The 27,047-nt window shown below is 37.6% G+C and overlaps 1 protein-coding gene across 4 annotated transcripts in view; it reads right to left on the reverse strand.

The window, feature by feature from the left end:
• GLI3 (GLI family zinc finger 3) overlaps window positions 1-27,047 on the reverse strand; it is a 438,979-nt gene that overhangs the window by 104,241 nt on the left and 307,691 nt on the right. For all 4 annotated transcript variants that reach the window (XM_087946735.1, XM_087946734.1, XM_087946736.1 and 1 more), the window contains one exon: window positions 17,798-17,999. In XM_087946735.1, the coding sequence (XP_087802861.1) occupies window positions 17,798-17,999 (202 nt within the window). The remainder of the gene's footprint in view (window positions 1-17,797; window positions 18,000-27,047) is intronic.

Consider the following 27,047-nt stretch of genomic DNA (forward strand, 5'->3'; position numbering starts at 1 on the left):
AGTCAGAGTATTTTTTCAGTATAAGAATAATGTAAGCCTCCGTCCATGAGTTAGGTACTTTAGTTTTCATCAATACTTCATTTAGCACCTCTAACATTGTTGTGTAACATTGTGTTACAAAGAGAATCTTGTAATGTTTTGTATAGTTCTGCTGGTAGCCCATCCGGGCCAGGTGCTTTCCCATTGTTTTGTCTGTTTAATAATTCAATTAGTTCCATCATTGTTATTTTTTCTTCTAGCATTAATTTAATTTCTTCTGATAGTTTGGGTAATTCTGCTTCTTTCAAATATTGTTTAACTTTCTCTTCTGTAATTATCTCTTGATCATATAGTTTCTCATAATACTTTTGAGCTATTTCTTTTTTCTCTTCATTTCTATGACAAAGAATTCCTTTATTGTCTGTTAAATGCGTTATCCTTTTCTGTTCTTTTTCTTTTTTCAGCTTGTATGCTAATCATCTTCCTGGTTTATTTGCATTTTCAAAAAAGTTTTGCTTAGCCCTTTTAATTTTTTGTGACAATTCTTTATCTACTAATTCCAGTTTATGGTTCATTAAGTTCATTTAATTTTATATATTCTTTTGCTGGTTTTTTTGTAGTTCTTTCTAATCCTCTTCTGGTATCTTTTGGTCTTATCTCTTTTTATTTTTTTTCCTTTTAACAGGAACAGAAGAAAAAAACGATTAAGAAATTGTATGGTTACTTACTAGAAGTGAAATTAGAAGAAGAACAAGTGAAGGAGACGATGATAGCTTGGGGGAAAAATTTTGGTTATGGAATAAAATTAGATAAATGGCAGAAATTGTGAGATAGAAATTATAAATTAACAATGTCAACAGCATATAAAGAAAATTTGTGTAAGATGTTTTAAAGATGACATTTTACCAGCAAGACTGGTAAAGACGTTTAAAGACAAATCAGTGAAATGCTGGAAATGTTACCAGACACCCGGAACATATTACCATATATGGTGAATTTTTATAGAAATTAGAAGATATTGGACAAAAATACACACATGGTTGGAAAAGATGATAAAACAACATATAGGCTTAAAACCTGAGATATTTTTATTGGGAATATTACCCAAAAATTACAGTAAAGAAAAAGCATATTTAATCATACATATATTAACAGCAGCTAGAATTGTATTTGCTCAAAATTGAAAATGTGAAAAGATTCCAATAAAGAATTATGAAAATATTGGAATGTGCAGAAATGAGTAGATTTAACATTGGTAATTAAAGAACAAGAAAAAGCAAAATATTACATGATTTGGGATTTGTTTTATAAATGGTTAGAAAATAAAGTAAGAAGTTAAATGATATTGTTATAACTGATAAGATATATAAGGTTGAGTAGTTTGCAATATGAATGCTTTAATAAGAAATGTATACAAAATATAAACACTTGCACAAGATATATGTATCCAGTCAACACAGTGTATAATTGAAAGATGGACTTGTTTTAAAATAAATATAAATTATTAAAAAAAAGAAGTTTCTAGGTTCTATTATATCACAAGACTTAAAATGTACATCTAACATCAAAAACATCATCAAAAAAGCACAACAAAGAATGTTCTTTCTGCGTCAACTCAGAAAGCTCAAACAGCTGCTGATACAGTTCTACAGAGGAATTATTGAATCTGTCATCTGCACTTCTATAACTATCTGGTTTGGCTTGCAACAAAACAAGACAGACACAGACATCAATGGATAATTAGAACTGCAGGAAAAAAAATGCTACCAACATGTCTTCCATCGAGGACCTGTATACTGCACGAAACAAAAAGAGGGTTGTGAAAATATCTACAAACCCCTCACATCCTGGGCATAAATTGTTTCCACTTCTACCCTCAAAACGATGTTATAGGGCACTGCACACTAGAACAACTAGGCACAAAGACAGTTTTTTCCTGAATGCCATCACTCTGCTAAACTAATTCCCATAACACTGTCAAATTATTTACTAAGACTGTACTACTATTATTCTTCTCATCCTTCCTAGTATCTTTCTCTTCCCACTTATGACTATAACCGTGTTGCTTGTATGTTTACAATTTGTATTGTTTTATTGTTTCCTAGTATGATTTGATTGCTTATTAGTAACTTATGACTATCACTAAGAATTGTATCTTACGATTCTTGATAAATCATAAGATACATATTTTTCTTTATGTACATTGAGAACATATACACTTGGCCAATAAAGAATTCTATTCTATTCTATTCTATTCTATTCTATTCTATTCTATTCTATTCTATTCTATTCTATTCTATTCTAAAGAATGAAGTGGGAATCATTCAAATCCTCAGCAGTATTTCTAATTGTCAAGGAATGATTTTGTCCCCAAAAGGGAGATCACTGATAGATGTTTTTGAGATTTAAAATTGTTCTAGAAGCTATATTCTTAAATTATCAAATCCTTCAAAAATCAGGACAAATTCAGAAATTACAAAACAAACAATCAAAAATCAAAAATACAAGTACGGACTAGTTAAAACTTGGTTCAACACTAGAAACGGTGAGAAGGATATTGGATTCCTAGTGGCCAACTATCTAAACCTGAACGAACATTGCGCAGCAGCAACCAAAAAAACCAATACAATTCTATTTGTAGATAGAATTGATAGAAGGATAGAATCAACATCACATGCCTGGAGGCAGTTAGGGCCTGGATGGGGAGCAACGGGATGAAACTAAACCCATGCAAGACCGAGTGGCTCTGGGTTTGGGGTTTGTTGGCTCAGGGAGAATTGCCACCTTTTGTCTTGGATGGGGTGGCACTACCCCAAACAGTCCCTGTGCGTAATCTAGGGGTTTTCCTGGACTCACAATTCCTGCTCAAAGAGCAGATGGCGGTCGTGGCCAGGAGGGCCTTTGCGCAACTGTGGGTTGTGCACCAGTTATGCCCTTTCCTAGACCAACGGTCCCTACTCACAATCACTCATGCCCTGGTCACTTCCCGTCTTGATTATTGCAATGCGCTCTACATGGGGCTGCCCTTGAAGAACATCTGGAAGGTCTAGTTGGTGCAAAATGTAGCGGCCCACATGGTGTCACGTCCCTGGTGGAGACTGACTCTGAGGGAGAGGAGGAACAGCCGACAGGGAATGGAAGTGTGGCTCTGGAGGTTGTGGAGGAGGCTGGGAAAGGGCAGAGGCTGGCTGAGCAATAAGAGGAGGACCCAGGCCCATTGCGTCTCCATCCTAGGGCATGCAGGGAGGAGAGGATAAGGGAGAGACGTGGTCTCCTTGGGAAGAGAGGGCCTTGATCCTCTTCATGGGCTGCAGGTGTGACAACTCAATAAGAGTTCGGACCTGTGTACTGGCAAACGCTGGAAACAAAGTGTGTTTTATTTTGGTCTGAAGTTATCTTGGTTGGCGTCCTTCCAACAGACTGTGCCTTGTTATCTCCTTGAATTTGGTAAATACTTCTCTTGCTCCATTGTGGAAATTTTGACACTGTAGTTTGTTTGGTTTTTTATTTCACCTCTATCTGCTCATTAAATTTGGACTGTATTGCTTTCTTTTGAAGACTATTTTTGAGTATGTTTTATCTCCAACTAAGTATTATTGAACAGTGGGGTCAAATTGGAGGTATTAAAGGACATTTATTTATGTTTTGGATTTTTTTACGTTTGTGTTACACTCTGGGTCATCACACATGGTTTTGTGCAGACCCCAGTGTGCACATGTTTCACCTTTTCTGCAGGAGCTGCATTGGTTGCCAATTTGCTTCCGGGTGCAATTCAAGGTGCTGGTTGTCATCTTTAAAGCCCTTCATGGCTTGGGACCAGGTTATCTGAGGGAACATCTCTTGCCGGTAACATCTACCTGACCCATTAGAGCGGGGAGGCAAGGAATATTGCGGGTTCCATCCCTGAGGAAGATACACCTGGTGGGACCCAGAAGGGCCTTCTCCATGGTGGCTCCCACTCTCTGGGACATCATTCCCCCAGAGATTAGAATGCCCCCCTCTCTAATACTCTTCTGGAAGGCACTGAAGACCTGGTTCTGCCAGTGGGCCTGGGAAACCTAGAGTGGGATGGAGCCCATCAAATAGCTTGTGTGAACTGCTATCGTCAGGAAGAGGGGTGGGAATTTGGGGTGATTTTTTATTTATTTTTTTCCAGATTTTATTCTATTGTACTTTATTGATTTATTTGATTACTTTTGTTAGTTTTTATTGTTTTTTATTTTAAATATGTTTTTAAATTCTGTAAGCCGCCTCGAGTCACCATGGGTGAATAGGCGGCAAGATAAATAAATGAATGAATGAATGAATAAATAAATAAATTACTAGCACTATTCTACTAAGTCTTGTTAAGACCACACTTAGAATATTTTATCCTGTTTTGGGCACCCCCTGGGGTGGATCCAAATAATTTAACAACTGGTTCTCTGCCTTAATGACCAGCTGGGTAGGTGTGGGTGGGTGGTCATGTGATTGGGTGGGCGTGGCCAAGTCGACATCTCCCATGTTGAGGGGCGCTTCTCCTCACCTGGCCTCTCATGACAGTGGGGATGCTGCAGCGGTCGTAAATGTGCAAAATGGTCATAAGTCACTTTTTTCAGTGCCATTGTAACTTTGAATGGTCACTAAATAAACTGTTGTAAGTCAAGGATTACCGTACAAAAATACAAAAAGCTTCTTTACTTGCAAAAAGCTTCCCTAAATATCAATAATTAGATTAAAAATACCTGCAAGCTGGAGTTACAAATTAGGCAGGGTGCCAGAGCACCTTGAGGAATTAAAATAGTTAAAATGCAATGATAACTATCAGCAGCCAACTCTTGCTCATAAAATGAAATCCTTTAGCAGAGAGGTTATTTAAACTCTCCAGAAAGAGCATATCCAGGAGAAGCAATCCTTAGATCCATTTGCACCAGCTGATCTCACTCACCTCACAAAATATCCTAAGGAAATCATCCAAATTTAAGGAAAGATCACATGCTCCCAGAAAGGCAATAAAAAAAATCAGTGCCAAGCTTGCATCCTGCCTCTTGGAAATATACCTCAAAAGGACAATACCAGGAACCACTAAAGCAGTGAAGGAAGACCCCCTCCCCAGGTAGAAAAAGAAACCATGAGGCAGGAAAAAATTCAAACAGAATACAAATAATTAAATCACAACAGTAGCTGTTGTTTGTTAAACCAATTACCAAAACAAATAGACACAGGAACTAGCCAGATTTCTCAACCCAGTTTCTTTTCAGGATCAGAGATTAACCTTTTTTCCTTCCCAACAAAGCTGAATAGGGAAAATTATCCCATCAATAAACACAGGATTAAACATCACCAAGCACAGAATTAAACTTCACCAAAAACCAGTTTTAGACCAAACTCACTTTTGAATGTCAATCTTTCTAGCTAGCCAATAAGCCTTGCTGAATGTCACTCATCTTGGTTCCTTGTCATTAAAAGCTTCTTTCTGGCCGTTCTGCTTCATTATTCAATTATTTGTTCAAAGTGCTGATCCGGGCTGGAAGAACTCCAACAGGGAGTATTTCCTCCCAACAGCAGTGTAAAAAGCTTAAAACAACCCTTCTCCTTTAAGAAAGTCAAGCGGCAAGCCCCAGCAAAGAAAAAAACTGTGGAGAAGCTCAGGCTACAGGAAATCTAGGTGTACTGCCAAGAATGTAATAAGCAGGAGTGGGATTCTACATGGTCGGACCAGTTCTATAGAACCGGTTGTTACGATTTTGCACAGTTTGGAGAACTGACAAATTGCGCCACTGGCTGGCCCCTCCCCTCCCCTCTCCCTCACTTCTTACTTGGTATGCATGCCATCAAACTTGCTTGCTAAGTTGCTATTTTTCCTTTTTTTCCCCTGACCATCAGCTGTTCTGCTGTGCCAATTTAGATTAGCTAGAAAGCAGGAAATCGTTGGATTTCTTGCTTTCTAGCTAATCTAAAAGCAGAGCTGAACTTTCCTTAGGACTGAAGCTTTTATTTTTCAGTCCAGACTCAGCTAGTATATTGCAGAAAGATAGATCTCTGAGTGAATCTGTGATTCTGTGAGCAACTCAATCTGCCTGCCTGCTTTGCCTGATTTTGGGTAAAAGTTGCTCTTTTTAAAAAAATAAAAAATTCAATATTTACATACATGGTGTGTTGTGAGTTAATTTTGTGAGTTTGCTTGCAAGCAAATTTTATGTGAGACTCAGCTAGCAGATGGCAGAAAGATCGATCTCTGAATGAATCTGTGATTCGGTGAGCAACTCAATCTGCCTGCCTGCTTTTGGGTAAAAGTTGCTCTTTTTTATATAAAAAAATCAATATTTACATAAATATTTATAGTATTTATATACCAGCCACGCCCAGCCAGTCACATGACCACCAAGCCACATCCACAAATTAGGCCATGCTCACAGAACCGGTTGTTAAAAAATTTGAATCCCACACCTGGTAATAAGGATTAACGGAGAACCAGTTTCTGTAAGCAGGGCAATAAAAATAAGACTAGAAACAACAACAGAATGTTTCCTGCCTTCCTTACAGGATTCGCCTTGTAAAGTGGAAAAGGACATTTCTTCTAACAACCAGTTCTTACTGCTTAAAAAGTTAACAACAGGTTTTAGCGAATAGGTACGAACCTGTAGAATCCCACCCCTGGGCACCCCAATATAAAAAAGATGTTGAGACTTTGGAAACAATTCAGAGAACAGCAGTAAAAATAAATAGGGGCCTAGAAGTTAAAACATAGGCAGAACAATTGCAGGAAGTGGCTATTCTTAGTCTAGTAAACAGAAGGACCAGGGGGTGACATCATAACAGTCTTCCAATAGTTGAAGGCTTGCCCCAATGAAGAGGGGATCAACTTATTTACCAAAGCAACTGTAGAAAGGACAAGAAACAATGGATGGAAACCAACCAATAAGAGAAACAACCTAAAACTAAGGAGAAAAATCCTAATGGTGAGAACAATTAACCAGTAGAAATTGCCTTCAGAAGATGTGAGTGCCAGATCACTGGAGGATTTTAAGAAGAGGCAGGACTGCCATTTATCAGTAATAGTATAAATCTCTTGCAATCAGAGGACTGGACATAGAACAAATCAATCTAGAATTCTTACTTGACACAGAAATGATCAGATTATTATTATACTTTGAAAACATTATGTGAAGACATAACCTTTTGAAACTGTATTAGAGGAGTTTTTGTGGTTTCAGTTTAAGTCAATTTAATATACCAGGAGGGCATGTTTTCATCATGCTTGTGCTAGATAGATTTAATATATAAAGTTTAATTCATTGCTCATGAATGACTCCCAATACAAATAAATAAGGGAATATTGAGATTTTTCCACTATTGTGAAATAATAATATATAACAATGTTTAAAAAAATTAAAAAAGAAAATCTGCAATTATTGATTTTCATAGTTACTTGTCAAAAATTTTATTCTGAATTTATCAAAATTAATTCAACACCTCTACATTTCCATTTTGTAAAACAAAAATACCAGACAAAATCTGACTTTCTCTATCTATATACAGAAAAGGCTTCTACTTATGTATAGAGACATAGGCCAACATTTCCTCCTAGTGACCTCCTAAAACATCCATGGCAGAGATATACAATGTACAACTAGCCAGGGAAAGTTCATATTTGCAAAAATTATCTGCAAGTGATCACTCAGAACTTATTGCAAAAGTGCTTTATTTTATAAAGGAATGAAAAAAGACTCACAAACTGGAAAAGAGTGCGTAGAGAAGGGAAGACTGGGGAAAAAAAGAAAGGAGAAGAGTAGACTCAAAAACAGACAGCTCCATCCATTTTGGGATTCTAGATTATCCACCACTGATCATTACATTGGTAATACTCCAATGGTATCCAGCCTCTGATAAGACTCTCTCTGAGGGAATGAAGGTCTCCACTGAAAACTTTTCCACACTAACTAAAGATTCTAGAAATCTTTCCTATCCAAGGAGTAGATCTGCAGCTTTAGTATAGAGGTACAAAATCATTCTGAAAAGGACAGATAGAAAAAAGGATATATACTCATAATGGTAGGATTATGTACCACCTGTACCAGACTTTCTAAGTAGACTCTTGCACTGGTCTAATGCTCAAAAAGCTGAATCAGAGTATTCTATCAAGACAAAGAATTTGTCTTTGGCTTTGAAACGGAGATGAGCACTGCCCCCTAGAGACAGAAACGACTAGCACATATGTGTGAGGGGAACCTTTACCTTTACCTTAGACTCCTCTTCTGCTTGGAGGCTGAATCAATCAGATTTCTGGTCATACCTCCTCCTCCTGAGCATGCCCAGTTTTGATGAAGATGTGTTGATTGACTTGATTTGTATTGGTGCTGGTGATAATTCTCCTGGACTCTAGACTAGACAGTTGCCAGGGTAGGATTGGATTATCCTTCAGCACACTGAGAAGAAGCATGTAAGACTAACGCTTTTTCTCTAGTGTCCTGGAAGGATAATGTAATTGTGTGGGACATAGCAAACCCAGCTGTCCTAAGGGTAGGGACATGGTGGCTCAGTGGCTAAGAGGCTGAGCTTGTTGATCAGAGAGGTTGGCAGTTTGGCAGTTCGAATCCCTAGCACCACGTAACGGAGTGAGCTCCTGTTACTTGTCCCAGCTTCTGCCAACTTTAGTAGTTCAAAAGCATGTAAAATCTGGTAAGATAATTTCCTATGCCCTGTGAAATGAGGCATTTACCTTTGGGAGGAAGGTGGGATCCAGCCTTAGAATCACCTTCTTTGAGTGAATTATGCAAAGGTCTTCTCTCATGGAGAGAGCTGCTAACTCTGATATTCTTCTTGCTGAGGTAATGGCTACAAGGAATGCTACCTTCCAGGTGAGGAATTGTAGGCTGGTTGATTGTAACAGTTCAAATGGTTCTGTCATGAGCGCCCTCAGTACTTTAGGTAGATGCCAACTGGGATATCTGTGTATTACTGGGGGCTTTAGGTTAGTTGCACCTCTAATGAAGCTGTGCACCAGCGAACATAAGGCAAGGGATTCCAAATTCCCACAGCCTAATACGGTTGCCAAAGCCGCCACTTGCTTGCATATGGTGTTGGGGGACAGGCCCTTGTCCAGTCCCTCCTGTAGAAACTTCAGGATTTGGGTCACTGATACATTGGTCAGATCAATATGTTCTTTGGAGCACCAGCTGCAAAAGGCTCTCCAAGTGGCATTATAGATTCTGTGAGTTGAAGGCCTCGTAGAGGCCTGTAATGTTTGTATTACTTTACTGCAGCACTTGAGCTGGCTTAGGGCTGACCATTCAAGTGCCAAATGGTTAGCTGAAACCATTGCGGATCTGGATGAAGCAGGGCTCCCTGACTGAGAGTTATTCTGTCTTGAGGGATCCTCCATGGTTTGGTTATTGAAAGACTGATCAGGTCCACGTATCTAGTCTTGGCCAGTGTGGTGCCAGGAGTAGGATCTCCGCCCTCTCCTCTATCAGTTTGTTTATAACTCTCGGGATTAGTGGAAGTGGCGGGAACACATATAGCAGTCCCCGGGGCCATGGAATGCAGAGAGCATTGACTCCCTCTGCCCCTGTTGCTGGGAACCTGGAGTAAAATCTTGGTAACTGGGCATTTGATGGAGAAGCGAAGAGGTCAAGGACTGGTCTTCTGAGCCTCCCTGACAGCTCCCTGAACAGGTCTGGATGTAGTCGCCACTCTGAGTGGTCGACTGTGGTCCTGCTGAGCCAGTCCGCCTGTACATTTGTTCTCCCCGAGATGTGCTCTGCTCTGATGAGAGCAGGTGTCTCTCTGCCCAAAGTCCTAATTGTCTTACCTCCCCTTGCCTTGACGGTTGATGAGTGCCTTGGTGACCACATTGTCCGTTAGAATGAGTAAATGGTGTCCCGAAATCCTGTCTTGGAATCTCTTTAGGGCTAGATGGGCTGCCCTGAGTTCTAGGCGGTTGATGTTTCTGAGATCTGGTTTTGACCACTGTCCCTGTGCTATCTGGGACTGGAAGCGTGCGCCCCAGCTGAACATATTAGCATCTCTGTGGTGATAGATAGGCTCTTTGGTTCCTTGAAGATACAGCCCTTGCTTATGGTTGGTGATCTCTACCATACAGCACCTTAGTTGGAACCTGAACCTTGAGTTTGACCTCTGGTATGGCAAAAGAAACCACTGTAGTGTCCTTGCATGAAGCCATGTCCACTGTACAATTGCTATGCAGGACACAGGAGCTGTGATAGTAAGGTCCAGCATCACTGTTCAGGCTGACTGAATTTGGGCCACCAGTACCTCGATACTGGCTTGTCGTTCTTGTGACAGGCAGACCTCACATGACCTGTTATCTATGATTGCTGCCAAGTGCAGTAGTCAATTTGTTGGGAACAGATGACTCTTGTCGAAATTCACCGAGAACCAAAGTTCCTGCAGGATCCTGACGGTGATCTGTAGATCTTCTGCCGCTCTGTCCGGTGAAGAGGACTGTATCAGTATGTTGTCCAGGTAACATTGAACATGCTCTGAGGTGCACTGCCACTGCTGCCAGCACTTTGGTGAAAGCTCTGAGCGCTGATGATAGACCAAAGGGTAGGGCCTTGTATTGGAAATGCCAGCCAGCATACTGAAAATGCAGGAATTTCCAATGAGCTTGTAGAATAGGAATGTATAGGTAAGCCTCCGTAAGGTCTATGGAGGTAAGGAAGTCGCCTTCCTGAATGCTCCCAGTATCAACTGAAGGGACTGCATTTTGAATTTCTTGTATATCAGATATTTGTTCAGTCTTTTTAGGTCCAGAATTGCCCTCCATCCCCCTGAATTCTTTGGATGGAATAGAACCCCTGTCCTTGTTCGTCTCATGGGACCGGTTGGATGGCTTGGATGTCCAGTAGGTGTTGCACTGCTGCCTCCATAAAGTTTCTTTTTACCTTGTCCCTTGGAATCTGACAAATTATGAAGAAGTTCGGGGGTGTGGAGAGAAATTAGAGGGAGAATTTCTAGTCTCAACGTTTAGGATCCAGGTGTCTGTTATTGTTCCCACTGACCAGCAAACAGACTTAGATGGCCTCCAATGGGAGGGGTTATCTGTCCGTCATTTGGTGCAATGGAAGGGGCAGCTGCTCGTGCCCCTGAATAGATGTTTGTTTTGGTCTTGTTGACCATATCTATCCTTGAAATCAGATCTGTCTGGTTGTCTGTGCCCATGTGTGTATGTCCTCTGAAACTGTCCGGTGTCTGTGGCCCGAAAGGAATGCCTGCAAAAATATGGAGATCAACGGTGGTCCGATTTTCTGAACGCCAAAGATAGAACCTTCTTCCTGTCTTTATTCTCTACCAACACAGAATCTAGGGCCTCTCCAAATAGTTTGCTGCTGCTGTAAGGGGCAGAAACTAGCTTCCACTAAGATCTCATGTCTCCCTGCCAATGATGAACCCACAGTATTTTTCAGGCCCCTATAGAGGTGGCCATAGCTTTAGAGGCGAACCTCACGGCATACATGGTGGTATCTGCTGAGAATTCCACAGCAGCTATCACTTTGTTGAAGTCCTGCTGAGTGCGGATGTCCCCCGGGGAACCTTCTCTCGCATCTGGCATACCAAAGAAGTATGGCCCTGTTGAAGAAAGATGCAGTTGTGGAAGATTTTATTGCCCAGGCTGAAGCCTGATGCGTCTTACACAGTGTCAATTTTGCCTTCCTATCTTCTGCTTTCAAGGAATCCTCCCCATCATTAGCTAATATGGATGAGGAAGTTAAGGCAGCCACTGGTTCATCTATAATTGGAGAATGAAGCTCCTCAGCAAGGTCTGAAGCCATATTAAAAAATCTCTTTTAGGTGTTGTAAACACCACTGTTTTTTGCCACTGAACTCGAATTATATTTCTAAAGAAATTATTTGAGGGAATCTCCTCGGTTCCTTTAGTAGGCTTTGGGAATAAAAGTTCCCCTGAGTCTGACAGATTTGTATTTGACTCCGTTTTGGGTGGGTCAGCTCCCAGATTTGTTGCTGCTTTTGCCTCAAACAGCAAAGAACTGAAAAGGGATGGTTGAAAAAGCCCTGAAAATGCTGGGGTCTCAGGATTCCTGCCCTCAGCTTCTGAAAGGCCTGAATCCCTCTGTTCCTCATCTCCAGAGGTAGAAGCCTCACTTTGTGTGGAGGAGAAATTTGACTGTGCCCTTTGAGGGACTTCCAGCTCACTTTGCTGTTGTGATACCCCAAAGTGGTCCTGACTGCTAGGTATCTCCAAACAGAAGAGGAGTCTACACCCACACAATTGGATTATCCTTCCAGCAAACTGGAGAAATACCATATTTTAAAAGCTGAAGTCTTCCTTATTTAACAAAAAAAATCAAAAATAATTATGTAATAACAAAAATAATTATGTAGAGCCTTTTAAGTTAAGCATACATATTTAAGTTAAGCATACATATTTTCTAGCTAGGTATTTCTTGAGCTATTTGTCTAGATCAATTATTTTAAATCTGAGTTGAACACATTTCTGAAAGAATACAAGAGCTGTTTTAAAAAATAGAAGCAGCACCACCTGGAAAACAGCAGTGGTCAGAAAGTTGATTTTAATTAAGAAAAGGTTGCTCTGACATCTCTCTGTTGTTTTTGTCCCAAATAAATTTGTTGCAGATACTGTCAAGACAAGGTTTATTGTGGCTGATCTTTTTACTGTAATATGTTGTATGTAGGGATTGGGGCAGGGAGTGTGACACCATTTTGCCTACACTTTTGTTATTTTGCTGGTCATCAATGTCACTTGCTGGCAGCAATGCCATTCTCTCCTGAGTTTATTGAAACACTAAATGTTAGGACAAGGGTTTCCTCTTCTAGCCTTTTCTAGTCAGTGATATAAAGGCAAGCTATTTGTTAACAAAGGAGATGCTACTTTTCTGGTTGATGGGCAGAAAATTCCCAAATGTAATTATATGCATATAATTTATATTATATATTAATATATTCATATAATTTATATTAGATATTAGATATATACCCAGAGATCTTTTTAAATACAGACATATGTTCTTTCTGCATACCACTAAATTCTATAATAATATTTGAGACGAATAAAAGATTTTACAAATTCTATCAACTCAAGAATTGCTCTGGTCTTTAATTTTTGGTCACTTGCCATCTGAAGAAACTTCTAAATATCACAAAAGAGTGCTGATAGACTGCATCAAAGCTGCTTTCATTAGTACAGAAGACTCCAGAGTGGCTACTGTTTTATTTTTTCTCACTTTTAAAAATATGTATGTATGTATGTATGTATGTATGTGTGTATGTATGTGTGTATGTATGTACATCAGGGGTGGGATTCTACCGGTTCTCACCTAGAACCAGTTGTTAACTTTCTAAGCAGTTCAGAGAACCCATCGTTGGAAGAAATCTCCGTTTGTTTTTTTCCACCCTTATTACATTCTTGGCAGTATGCCTAGACTTACTCCAAAAGAGTGGAGTGGAGACTGTCTCCAAAGGAGGTTTTTTCTTTTCTTTTCTGGTACTTTCTTAAAGGGGAAGTTTTAAGCTTTTTACACTGCTGTTGAAAGGAAATACTTTCTCATGGTTGTTTTTTTCTATCTGGGGAGGGGGGGCTTCTTTCACTGCTTCAGGGGTTTCTGGCATTGTCCTTTGGGGATGTACTTCCAAGAGGCAGGATGCAAGCTTGGCACTGATTTTTTTTTTACTGCCTTTCTGGAGGGCATGTGATCTTTCCTTAAATCTGGATGATTTCCTTAGTCTTGTGAGTTAAGTGAGACTAGCTGGTATATTTAAGTGGTGCAACTGAATCTAAGGATTGCTTTTCCTGACTGCGCTCTTTCTGGAGAGCTTAAATGACTTCTCTGCTAAAGGGTTTCACTTTATGAGCAAGAGTTGATAGTTATCATTGCATATTATCTATTTTAATTTCTCAAGGTACTCTGGCACCCTGCCTGATTTGTAACTCCAGCTTGCAGGTATTTTTAATCTAATTATTGATATTTAGGGCAGCTTTTTGCAAGCAGAGGCTTTTTGTATTTTTTTATGATAATCCCTGACTTACAACAGTTCATTTAGTGACCATTCAAAGTTACAATGGCACTAAAAAAAGTGACTTATGACCATTTTTCACACTTAAGACCATTGCAGCATCCCCACTGTCATGAGAAGCCAGGTGAGGAGAAGTGCCCCTCAATGTGAGTGACGTCGAGTTGGCCATGCCCACCCAGTCACATGACCACCAAGCGATGCCCACCAACTAAGCCACGCCCACAGAACGGTTGTTTAAAAAATTGAATCCCACCCCTGGGATGCACATGCATGATTCTTCAAATCTAACTTAAAAGGAAGTTTTGACTTTAATGGGTACTTTCTGGATGCCTTACAGTATCTTATGCAGATCATGGAAATCCAATTCAAATATGAGGAATAATGGATAAGACTATTTACAGGAAATGATCTTCCTGCACAATCTTTCCTAATATAAAAATAATCAAGAACTATAAATCTATGGCTTTAAGAAAAGTGTGACCTTTTGACTTCTTTCTCTTGGCCCCCCAACTGCTTAATCAGTTTTCAACTTGTTTAACATCATTTCAACTAAGAAGAAAGGTGAAACTAACTAGATATTAAGACTTCATTAATTTCATGTTTATGCTCAGGAAGCCTGCTCAAATGTTCTCAAATAGAGAACAGAAATAGTCAAATATCAGAGGAAAAATCAAAGGTATGCTTGAAAAAAACCTCAGCAGAAATCTACTGCCAATTTTTGTCATTCATTGGATTTCTAGAAAGAAAGTATTTGTATGAATCTCTGCATTTTCCCTTCCAAAGGCAACTTGATATTAAGGGAAATTTGTGCCAGGATTCTTTGAAACAGCATAAGCCAGAGTTTCTTCCAGATTCACAACTGAGACAATCAGGATATATATCAGATAACTGAAAAACTGGTCCAAAATTGTTAATCTTTTCTCTTCAACATATATTCTTTGCTCTGGATGTATTGATACATTTTGAATTCTTTGGTTTTGAAATGTGTAATTGTCCATTCTATCACCAACTAAAATCAACAGAAATATTAATAAGTAAATAATTTAATTTAATCATGTAAATAGTAATTAAATAATTAAAATAATTTAACAATGTAAATAATTTAATAATAAAGTAACTACTAAAACAGAAAACTAAACGCAACTATAATTATCTACTTATCTAATAAAAGAGATATTAAACAGATAACACCATCAAGTAAAATTTACAGCATGCATAATAAAGTTCTCATGGAAATGAGGTGGAATAGGTAAGATCCTAAGCTGCAAAAATTCGATAGTACAGTGACTAAATCAAAGTGTCCTCCATTATAGCTGACATTGCTTTGAGATTTATATTAATAGGATGTGGCACATACATGTTTTAAATAAAAGAAATATATAGAGAGAAATGTTTTCCACCTATATTCCCATTAAGGTAGTGTCTCAATCTTAGCAACTGTAAGATGTGTGGAGTTGAAGTCCCAGAATTCCCCAGTCAACCTGTTGAAATCCACTCATTTTAAAAAATGTCAAATTTGAGAAACAATGCAGGAAGTTTTGAATGCTTATTTGTGTATACTAACCATCAAACTTGTGCAAAAGATAAAATGTTGAGCATACAAATTTTAGTTATCCACAAGTAATAATAATAAATTTACGTACCATGAAACCACAATCTCATGACTTGTAATAAGTCCTGCATAAGCTTGCCTCTGCTTAAATGAAGCAATGAAGGTCGCTTTAGTACTGCTATGGCACAGACGGAGCAGCAGCTTCCGAGAAAGTGAGTCCTTTCCCAAGTTTGCAGTTATAGCTCAGTGGCTATGGATCAGGGTCAGCTAGAGCTCTGCTGGGCAGATCCAGACCCTCTTGAGTACAAAGGAGTGCCCCTTTCCTCCTCTAAAAACAGTTTAATTTTTCTCATCCCACCAAAACAGGTTTAGTTAAATAACTGCTGAATTTTGGGCCACACAAGGTTCAAGTTCATTTTAACTTTTTCAATTTTTAAAAATATTAATAACATTTAAATAAGTTCAGACTACATCCAGACAAAAGGAAGTAATGGGGGGAGGGGGAACAAAAGGGGTTATCTGAATCAGGGGTGCCCAAGCCCTGATCCCTGAACTGATACCAGTCCACAGCCCATTGGGAATCATGTTGCACAAGTGACAGGTGAGTGTGTGAAGTTCATTTGCACAAGCGGCGAACGCACAAGTGAAATCATCCCCTCTCCACTGCCTCTGCTGCCAGTCTGTGGTGTTAGAAAGGTTGAAGAACACTGATCTAAATGATTTGTGTATAATGGTTCTTTCTTTCTTTCTTTCTTTCTTTCTTTCTTTCTTTCTTTCTTTCTTTCTTTCTTTCTTTCTCTTTCTTTCTTTCTTTCTTTCTTTCTTTCTTTCTTTCTTTCTTTCTTTCTTTCTTTCTTTCTTTCTTTCTTTCTTTCTCTGTCTCTCTGTCTCTCTCTCTTTCTCATTTCAATATCAAATTCCTTCCCCCATTGAAACAATTTTAAATCCTTAGAAAATATAGATTGCAGTTCTCAGTGACTTGTTGGTTTATATTATAATCTGTAAGCACATATGCATAGATCCAGTTTGGTTTAGCTGCTAAAATGTCAGACTAAAAGTTGAGAGATAATGATTCTAATTCCATCTATGGTAAAAAAGCAAGTGAATAGCCTTGTGACAATATCTCAGCTGTGGGAAGGAGACAATGGCAAATTGTGTCTGAAATCTTGCCAGGAAAACTGCCAGTTGTCAGGAACAAAAAACAATCTCTCTCTCTCTCTCTCTCTCTCTCTCTCTCTCCCTCTCTCTCCCTCTTTCCCCCGCCTCACACACACACATTATATCCTGCCTTAATTCAAGAGCTTCAAGATCCTTCTCCTATTTTTTCCCCATGGCTATTAAAATTCCCACAAGTGCCTATTCAGATTTCTTTTCTTTTGACATGAACAAGAGTAATAGTAACTGTGTTACTTTATACAGTAGAGACTTGTATACTCTACTGTATAGTGGCAATCAGACACAAACCATTAATCAGGTCTTTTCTTTCTGCCCAAGTTAGAACTTTTTATCAATAGGATTACTTATGCATCAACATCACCAAAAATTTCTTGTGATTAAATTGATCTTCTCATATAACTATCAGTGTTAGCTTTCACAAATTGTTATTTTTCCCGTAGCTCAAAAACATTCAGATGTACCTTTAGTCAGTAGCAACATGCAAACTTGGTCAAATAAACAAAGAATAACTGAGACATTGCAAAATAGTGAACTAAATTTCTTTTTTAAATGCATAGATTATGGAACATGATTTCATGAGATGATAGTTACTAATTTTTCTTTAAAAGAAAAATAACTCAATTGCATTAAATTGTATCACATATAACCAATCTGTCCCAGAATAGTAGTCATCAAGAAAGAATAACAAAAGAAAATCAAAGGTTTTATGAGATTATTTTCTCATAAAAAGTCCTATTCTTCACAGGATTCTGAAAAATTAAAGTACGTATTTTGAAGTATTTCAAAATATTCATGCATTTTAGAAAATATTTCCTTTGAATATGTTGCATTTCTTGTATTTCCTCCCAAAATTGTGCCTAATACATTTCATTTAAATGATTTTGATTGGTCAAGATCTTTTATTTTTGGTGTTCATACTATACTAAAAAAAGGATATTTAAATGATACAATATCCTTGAGGAGGAGATTAATTTCTTGATCCCAGATACAGTTACTTGAAATGAAAGTTGTACAAAAAGTTGTTCATAAAAGGATTTATGAAGTCTTGCAAGACATATATATATATCAATATATATATATATCATGATTTACCTTATTGCACTTGCAGATAAATGCCCATAAGAGCCACTAGCTGAAGAACTGCTACGGGAATTGTTCAGAATTGTCACCAAGGAGTTTGGAGATGTGCGGATCATTGTCTGAAGGTCAAAACTATGATCAGACAATGGTGACAAGGACAATGTTCGTTTTCGACTTGGTCTTGTTGGTAGCCTGGGACTTGAAAATCTAGTGCCTGTTGTATATATATAAAAAAAAATAGTAACAATTATTTATCAGAGCACCAATCCTCATTTTTTAATTGCTACTGGCAGTGGATATAAAGAGTTGCGACAATAGTATATGCTTTGACAAGTGCAATCTTTTCACTTATGATCTACTAGTTACAACTGAAAAAAAACCAAGAAAAAACATTTATCTTTCCATTGCTTACCTCAAGGGAGCTCTCTTGGTTAATGTGCAAGCAAAATGATAAATGGCTAAACAAAAGAAAAATACTTTTATGTTATCTTTTGCATTTCCAGTGATTTATGAATCTGATGGCTGCTTAGACTTTCTCTTTATTAATTCACTAGAAGCAAGGAGGTGGAGTGGTTCAAATCTAAGCTAGTAATTAACTCAAAACCTTTTCTAAAAATTGCTAAAATGGTTTCTAACATATATTCACCAAACATAAGGAAAATCAAGATGCATGTTTTGTTCATGAATAAAATAAAAATTGTTCCAAAATATTTATACATATTTATATTTCATATTTTCTCTGGAAGCTTAGAATGAAATAAAACTTAAAGCTTCCTAGCGATTCTGCAAAAAAGCTTAGAAGAAAAGATGGATTTAAACCAGTACCTAAATATTATTTTAAGAAAGCATAAATATATTTATTTTATCCAGTTTCAGTTTACTTTATTGATTAGCACTTGGGCAATATCAAAGTACAGAGCTCCAGAGACAAATTATTACTAAAATTTGATAAAACAATTTAAAAAGAGCTTGGATAAAATACAATTTAAAATGAAATTGGAATAAAATACAATAATTTAATATGTAGATAAATAAAATATGATAAAATTATATTTCAGGATCACCCCTACAATCTATCCCAATCAGTCCCACATATGCTGATTTTAACTGAACCATTTGCTTAAGTACTGTGCTGTGTTAAATGTTATTTTATTCATAAAACAATTTTATGTAAGCATAGGAATTTGCTTTTAAATGCACCAGTACTGTCTTACGGTTATGTTTGTATATATGGATATTAATATATACTTTTTAAAAAACAAAATCTGGAAACATTCAGAGTGAATTCTGAAATTCACTATCCGTTAAAAATTTCACTAAATTTTAATTCTCAAACTTAGCCTTTATACTGTGAAGAATTGAATTCAGTGGAAAGGCTTTAATTATGTATTATTTTATCCTATCCATAGGATTATGATCAATTCTGGGCTTCTGGTTTTCTCTTTGTCAGAGTTAGAGTGGAATCCGCAATCGTGTGTGGTTTCACCCAAGCTCACTTGCTAGAGGGTCCTGATCGAGACCAGAACCACCCTGTAGGGGTGGTGAAGAAGGGGGGATCACCTGGAGGATTGAGGGGAGCCGCAACTCCTCTCCCTAACAGGGAAAACCCCTCCCAAAGGCAAGCTGCAGTTGTGGTCCTAAAATGGCCACCACAATGACGAAGAACACTCCGGGAATATAAGTTTTGTGCTGGAGCAGAGAAGTCGCAAGCAGAGTGTGAACCAGGCAAAAGACATTATATTTGAGGTACCCCGGAATTAAAATAAAGGGCTATCTTGGAGGAAAGTGTGTGGAAGCAGCGACCAGAGAAAGTGAGAAGGAAATTGGATTTTATAAAATTCAGGAAAATTTTAGTACATTTTAAAAAGTGTCTGGTCTTCTCAAGAGTTTGGATTGGAACTTAAAAGAAAGTAAAAGAAACTTTATTAATGTTATAGAACCACACGGTTACTTGGGAAATAGTTGGGGCCAATTAGAAGACCTGGAACAAAGTGTCAAGAGTATGGATTGTTGAAAATAAATTGGCTAAAATAATATACTGGATTCTGGGATTGAATATATCTATTAAAGAAGAGGATTTTAGCTATTAAAGAAGAGGAAAGAAAAAGAGAAAAAAAGAGAAGATATAATGGAGGAACTTTTTGTTGATATAAGACTGGACTTACAAGATACAAGATTGGATTTGCAAGATATAAGGGACATGATAAAAATTAAACTTCAAATGTGTAATTATGTATTACAGAAATTAGAAATGGTGACTCAGCTTACCCAAGAACAAAGTAAACCAGAGGGGGAGGAGTTCTACAAAGAAGAAGCCAACTTTGAAGGACAAATGGAAGAACAATTACTTTAAAAGGAGGAAAAAGGAATTAGAATTAAAAATTTGTGGTCTGATGGGATGGTAAAAGGGAGAATGGTTCGAGAAATGGATAAAGGGAGAGGGAAAAAGCAGAAAAAGGAAGTGCAAAAGAAAAATCGAAATAGGGAGAGAGAAAAGTTCAATAACTGGAATGAGAAATGGAGGGGAATAAGAATGGGGGAAAAGGGAATTAAGAGAAAGGAGCAGAAAATAAAGAGGAGCAGGAAACAAACAAGGATGAAAATAAATTACATTGTCCATAGAGTGAGAGATAATGGGAGAAAAAAAAGAGGATAAGGAAGGAGATTCCACAAGGTAATATGTTGTGATGTATAAGAATATATTGAGAATAGTACTTTGTAATGTATAGATGATTCATAAGGTGTTTGAGAAAATGTAATGCGAAATCTGAGAAAAATATATATATTTGTGTTATAATCTAGGTAGGGAGATTGATATTAAGGTAGAATGAAGGTGGTTAGCTCGAATTATTAACCAGAGGGGACAATTATATTTATAGATAAGGATTGATAAAATGACAAATGTGACAGAAAAAAGTAATATGAGATATGAATATAGAAATGAGACAAGAATTTTAGATAACATGGTAAAAATGAACATAGAAAGGTCATGAGAATTTTAGATAACATTGTAAAATAAGATATGAGAATATACTAATATAACATGAATTGGAACTGGATAAGATAAGCTTAATATTTAATAATAAGGATGATGCAATATGAAATTAAACAAATAAAATGAATAGGTAATTATGGTCATGTTTGTATTGAGATGTGAAACCTGGAACCACACTGCTTGCTAAATGAGAATTTTTTATTTAAAAAAATAAAAATAAAAGGAGGGAGAAAATTGAATAATGGAATTACTAGGTATGTTTAATTGATATGGTGGTAGACATTTGAGAGAGTATTGAAAGATTGAAAATAAGCAATGAAGGATTATGAATTATTGTCAATATATGCATTGAGAGATATGATTGGTATTATTAATTTGCCTATACCAAAATATATGATATATTGATGCCACACTGTTAATATATCATTGTGTATGTGTAGATTGAAATAAAAAAAAATTATTAAAAAAAAGGATTATGCTCAATTTTGATGTGCCCAAAATAGCATATTTATTTTAACAAGCACCTTCCAAGCCAAATAATTCTTATTACTTATCAATATATTTGTCTAAAGAAAATAAAATAATCCCTGTTGGATGAAACATATAATCAAGCCAGAATTATATGCTGCAATCTCTAACAATCTCTGGTTTATGATGTGTGAAAAAAATGTTCTAAAAAAGGGAAGCCACCAATAAAAAAAAAACCACTGTGCATTTGCTCAAAATGTTACATTTGCTGTTTGCATTCTTGCTTTATTGCTTCCACTATGACATTATTTGAAGTCTAGTTATATTCAATATTTACTTCATTTTGGAAATCTTTGATCATAAGCAAGACTGTCAATTATCTCCAGCATCTGGTTTGTGGTTCTCCTTTCTTCTTCACTTCTATAACTAGAAACAAAACATGTTGCTCCAATCTTGCTCAGGATATAGTATTGATGAGTGGGTGGAACCCCCCCCCACAACCTTCTAACTCTTTTCATCTCTTGTTTATGTCCTGCCACTTGCTGTGTGGATGTCTGCTACTTTAATTTAATGCAGAACTTAAGATTCTTTGAAATTATGGTGTCCTTTCCTTGCCTTTGAATGAAAACAGTTATCAAAGTTTACAAGAAAGTTTGTTTAATATAACAACTTCTATACAGGAACAGCAGTCTCTAACAGTATGCTTAAATAGTTCCTCTTCATTAGACTATAAAGCAAGGAAAATTATAGCTCCTGACTCCATAGTAATCTAATCCCAATAAGCACCATTTCTCTCCAATATAGTAGCTGCCACTAGGAGTTTTATGCTACACATTGATGCACAATCGCATCTGACTCTGCTGCATATCATTAAATATTCATTTAAAACATATTTTTTTGTAAATTTTGGTGGGATCAAAAGTGAATTATATCATTTTGCTAAATGACTTCTTACAAAACCTATACAAATACTGAGAAACCATAAAGTAGATTGCAGCTATGTAAATTAACTTTTGTTGTGTACACTGATTCTGTTTGCAGTCAATCTTTCTCTTGAAATGCAAAGGATGGTGTCTAAAAATGATGAGGTCACTATGGAAAAAGTAAAGAGAATTTCTGTTTTACATCCTATTTTTGAAAAAGAACTGGGAGAAAGCTGAGATTCTAATGAAAGAAATTGCAATACTTTGCTGATATTGACAAATTATGGTTTGTCATTATGAGATTGTTGAGGAAAATACTGGAGAATGGAGCAAATATTTCAATAGTAACTACTGGAGAGAAGAGAATGGAGCAAATATTTCAATAGTAACTAGTGAGAGAAGATTGCAACTTGGCTATTACAAGTAAGGACGTGTTGAACTGCAGTCTGACCAAAAAAATCAAGGAGACAGTGAAGGTCCCTTCTTGCAAAGGTTGTGCTTTTTAACATCTGGTCTGGGTCTAACAAAATGTTTTACCATTCACAATTTCTTCCTGGATGAAAATACTCTCTTAACATTTATATGGCTAGGACGGAAGAAGTTTATCTCCTAACCTTATTCCTATAAAAATGGTGTTGAAGGGCTTGAAGAAAGTAGACAATTCATAGCAAGAGCATTCTGATTGAAGCTATTCTGGAGGGACGAATGGACTATACTTTCAAGCCAATGTGCGGGCTGATCAATAGTTACACAAGATGTTTAGTTCCACTTATTGCTTCCTATGGGGCCATACTAGTTACTGAAAGCTATGATGACTCCCCCAGACACTTCCCAGTTACCTCTCCAGATGTCAGCTTGGAGGATGAACCAGTTTCAGGCACATCTGGAGAGGATTTGGCCAATGGCTCCAAGCAGCTGACTGAGAGGGATTTGGTTGAAGCACAGCTCCAGCAGGACAGCCTTGAGGCTTCAGGTGGGGAAAGCATGATGCCATAGTCCAGGGGTCTTCAAACATGACAGCTTCAAGGCTCGTGGACTTCAACTCTTAGAATTCCTCCTCCAGTCATGTTAGCTCAGGAATTCTAGGAGTTGAAGTCCACAAGTCTTAAACTTGCCAAGTTTGAAGACCCTTGCCATAGTCAGTCAGTGATGAGGAAGAGAAACTGCCTTTTGTACCTGATCCAAGAACAGATAGGGCAGAGAAAAGGCAGAAGCAGCGAAGGTCAGCCAGATTACTCATGTGGAGGCAGCCTTGCTCTTCTTGATGGACTGCACCAGAAGCTGACTATTTAGTATAGTATACAGATGAAAGCTGTGCTGGGAGCAATCCTAGCTGTGATTTTCCTGGTCATTGTGATTCTTGCTTGCTTTGGATTGACACTGCCTTGACTTGGATTGTGCCTTGTGAACTTTGGACTTTTCTTGCCTCATGAACCCTCTAGTGTTCTGGATTTAATTTTGCCTGATTGGGTTTAACTTTCAAGTGCCTTGTGGACTCATTGGGCATTTTTCTGTGGACTAGCCTTGTCTGCTTTTAGCTGGCTGGACTTAATTGGGACAGTTCTGGTTTTTGGGTGAAGGGAATTGCTGGAAAATATTAATAAACCCACTAAACCACTTTTTTTGTGTGTTTGAATGAGTGGAACAGCATAAAAGCAACGGTTCACATATTTTTGTCACACAAATATGTAGCTTTGGATCATTTCCCTCAATAATGTGGAGGTATGTTTCTGATACATTTATTTACCTGGATTCTCTTTATCTAGTTTTAGGGTCTTTGTGGAGAATAGATTGTTTCATATTGATCCATAAATATTGGAAAATCCATATAGTTACAAACTTTCCCAAATTTGGGGAAATAATGGCTTTATCATCATTGACTCTAATCACAAAATGGAAAAGGGGATGGTATTTGAACCATTAGGTTGAGAGAATTGTGTAAATATGCTTTTGTTTTCTCTGGAATTGTCTTATCCATATATATGGCTTCTTTTAGGCCTACAATAATCATCTTATCCAGGAGCATCAAGTCCTTTAAGCTTATGTTGTTACTATTAAACCCAGAATTACATTTTGGGAACTTACAGCTCCAACTGTTCTGAAGACTGACCCTGGATAATCTATGTTGGAAGCTAAATAGAGATAACATAGATAATCTATGTTGGAAGCAACATAACCTTGCTAGGTTTCCTGAATCTATTGTTAGATTTCAGATTAACAAATTACAGTAAAGGGGATGGTCTTTGTGACAATGTTTCTACTATTTCTGAACTTTCTATTCATAACATGCAGCAGTGAAAGATTTGCACTAAACTCCAAATGGCTAACAGACATAATTTGAAGTTCTGATGTTTAAAGCCCTGGCCTGACTATCTCATAAATTACCTCCTCTATTATGTACTTGCCCAATTACTTAAATCAGCAGGGGAGACTCTTTTTAAAAACCTCCGACTTCTTGAAATTTACCTGTCTTGTATGCTATAGACCTCTTCTGTGTGACTTTCAAACTATGAAATGTTTCTTATGTAAGTGTATTTAATTGTATTTTTTATTGTTACATTTTATAATTTGTATCTTTAACTTCTGCATGTCCTCTTGAGTGATATAGAAACATAAAATTAGGATATAAAGAAATCAAATAAATAAATAGAAAAAATAGTAATGGCTATGCTTAGCAAATCTCCTGTAAAGTAGGATGATGGTTGGTAAATTTAAGATGATTGGTATATTATTTGATTATATATAATCAAATATTGTATCAAATACCTTCTCATGCGAGAATAATTAAATGCTTTAGTAAGAGTAATTTTCTTACTTTCTATTATTATTATTATTCTAGCATGAGAAAGTTTTAGGAATAAAGATTTCATTAAAACAAACCCAGTTGTTACCCTTTAGTTCTCTTAATCCACAGTGATTAGTTGCTCATGAGGAATATATTTTTAATCATTTTATTATCTGATTCATTATCAGAAAAAAAGAAGTCAGTGACATGAAACTACAGTTATATAAATTTAAAAATCAAATCCAAACCAAATGGAGAGATGCCGATTCAAAATAATTTAAATGTATTGTTAGGAATTGATAGTCACCTAACAGTTGGGTTGGAAATATATAAACCAGGATAGACATTTACTACTGTCTCTTTAAGGGAATGTTAAAATTGTAATTGGGTGTGGTTCCTCAAATGGCCATAAGATGGAGCCAGAAACCTGGTTTGTTAATTCTGTTGTTGTTGTTGTTGTTGTTGTTAGTTGCTAGATGTTCTGATGGTCGATGTTCTTGGTTCTTGCATTTTCCCTATTGACTGTTGCTGATCGTCATTCTTCTTGGATTGCTGTAAGTCTGTTACTGAACTGTGTATGAAACTGGACTTTGTTATTTGGATTATCCCTGGACTGAAAACTGACTGCTTTAACCGTGTATGACTTGGACTTTTGTTGGACTTTGCTTAACCATTTACTGGAAGTAAAACCTACATTTTACTATTCAGTGTATCTGTGTGCTGGTCGTGTGTTATTCAACATCACTGTCACAATGTCTCCCTGTGTGCACTCACTCTCCTAACAGGGAATTACCTTAACACTGGTTTTGGGCCCAGGCCATACGAGACTCAGATAATTGAGAGTTAGTGTGAATTGCACAGTACCGTATACAGACAGCTGTTTACTGTTTAATTGTGGGTTACTATCCTAGTAAAGATGGCACAAGACTCTTCAACAAGTCTATCACTGATAACTCGGTTGGATGGAACAAACTATGTTTCCTGGTCTATGAAGTGCAGTCTACTTCTGCATAGAGAAGGGTTATGGAATGCAGTTCAAGATCCACCGGATGTAAATGCTTGGGATCCAGATGATGAGGACAATGCCAAGAAGTTAGCTGACTTTAAATGGAACAACGAACGAGCTCTTTGTATAATTGGATTAACACTGAGTGACCAGCAGCTAGTCCATATTCGTGGAGAAGAGTCTGCTGCTAGGTGTTGGGAGAATTTGAAGAGGATTTATGTTCATGACAGTGTAGGAGCACACATACATCTTACATGTAAACTGTTTAGAGCAGGGTCCCCACCGCTTCCAGTCCCGCGGACCGGTACCGAACGCTGAACAAGCCTTACCGGGCCGCTGGTTGCTGGGCGCCGCCATCTTTTTTTGGAAAGCTCACCGGAAGCGCTGTTTCGTCATAAAAGATGGCGGCGCTAGCAGCTTCGTGAGCTTTTCCGGGTAGAAAGCCATTTCTACCGAAAAAGCTCACCAGAGCGCTAGCGCCGCCATCTTTGACGCAACAGCTTGCCCGGTGACGCCACCGAAGCGCTGTTTCGTCATAAAGATGGCGGCGCCCAGTTGACGCCGAGAACGGGTCGCGGCGCCCAGCTGATGTCGGGAACCGGGCGCGCGGCGTCGAAAAGGTTGGGGATCCCTGGTTTAGAGCACGTCTTCTGAAAGGTGGAGATACGTTAGCTCATTTAAAACTTCATGAAAAGAACTTTTCAAGAGCTACATGAAAAGGAACTGATATTTTCAGAGCTGCATCAAGTTTACATCATTCTTTCCTGGATGAAAGTTATGATGATTACGTATCTTCACTGGAAGTCCTGCCCAAGGATAAACTGACATTGACTGACATAACTGGACGATTGTTATAAGAGGCAAGAAGACAGCTGGATAGGGACCAACTGAGAAAGGAACAACCACAAGAAGAGGATGTGTGTTCAATTACCTATACTGTTAGGAAATGTTTTTCTTGTGGGGCTAGAGGACATATAGCTAGATTCTGTAAGAAGGGAAAATGACAGAATACTGGTAATCACCAGAAAGCTAAGAAGAATGTTAGTTTAGCTATGTCTTGTAATTCAACTGTAAACCATGATTTG

This window comes from Notechis scutatus, chromosome Z, assembly GCF_049901735.1.
Source record: "Notechis scutatus isolate UNSWTSFEM ecotype Mainland chromosome Z, rNotScu1.2, whole genome shotgun sequence".
In the NCBI taxonomy this organism is placed as follows: domain Eukaryota; kingdom Metazoa; phylum Chordata; class Lepidosauria; order Squamata; family Elapidae; genus Notechis; species Notechis scutatus.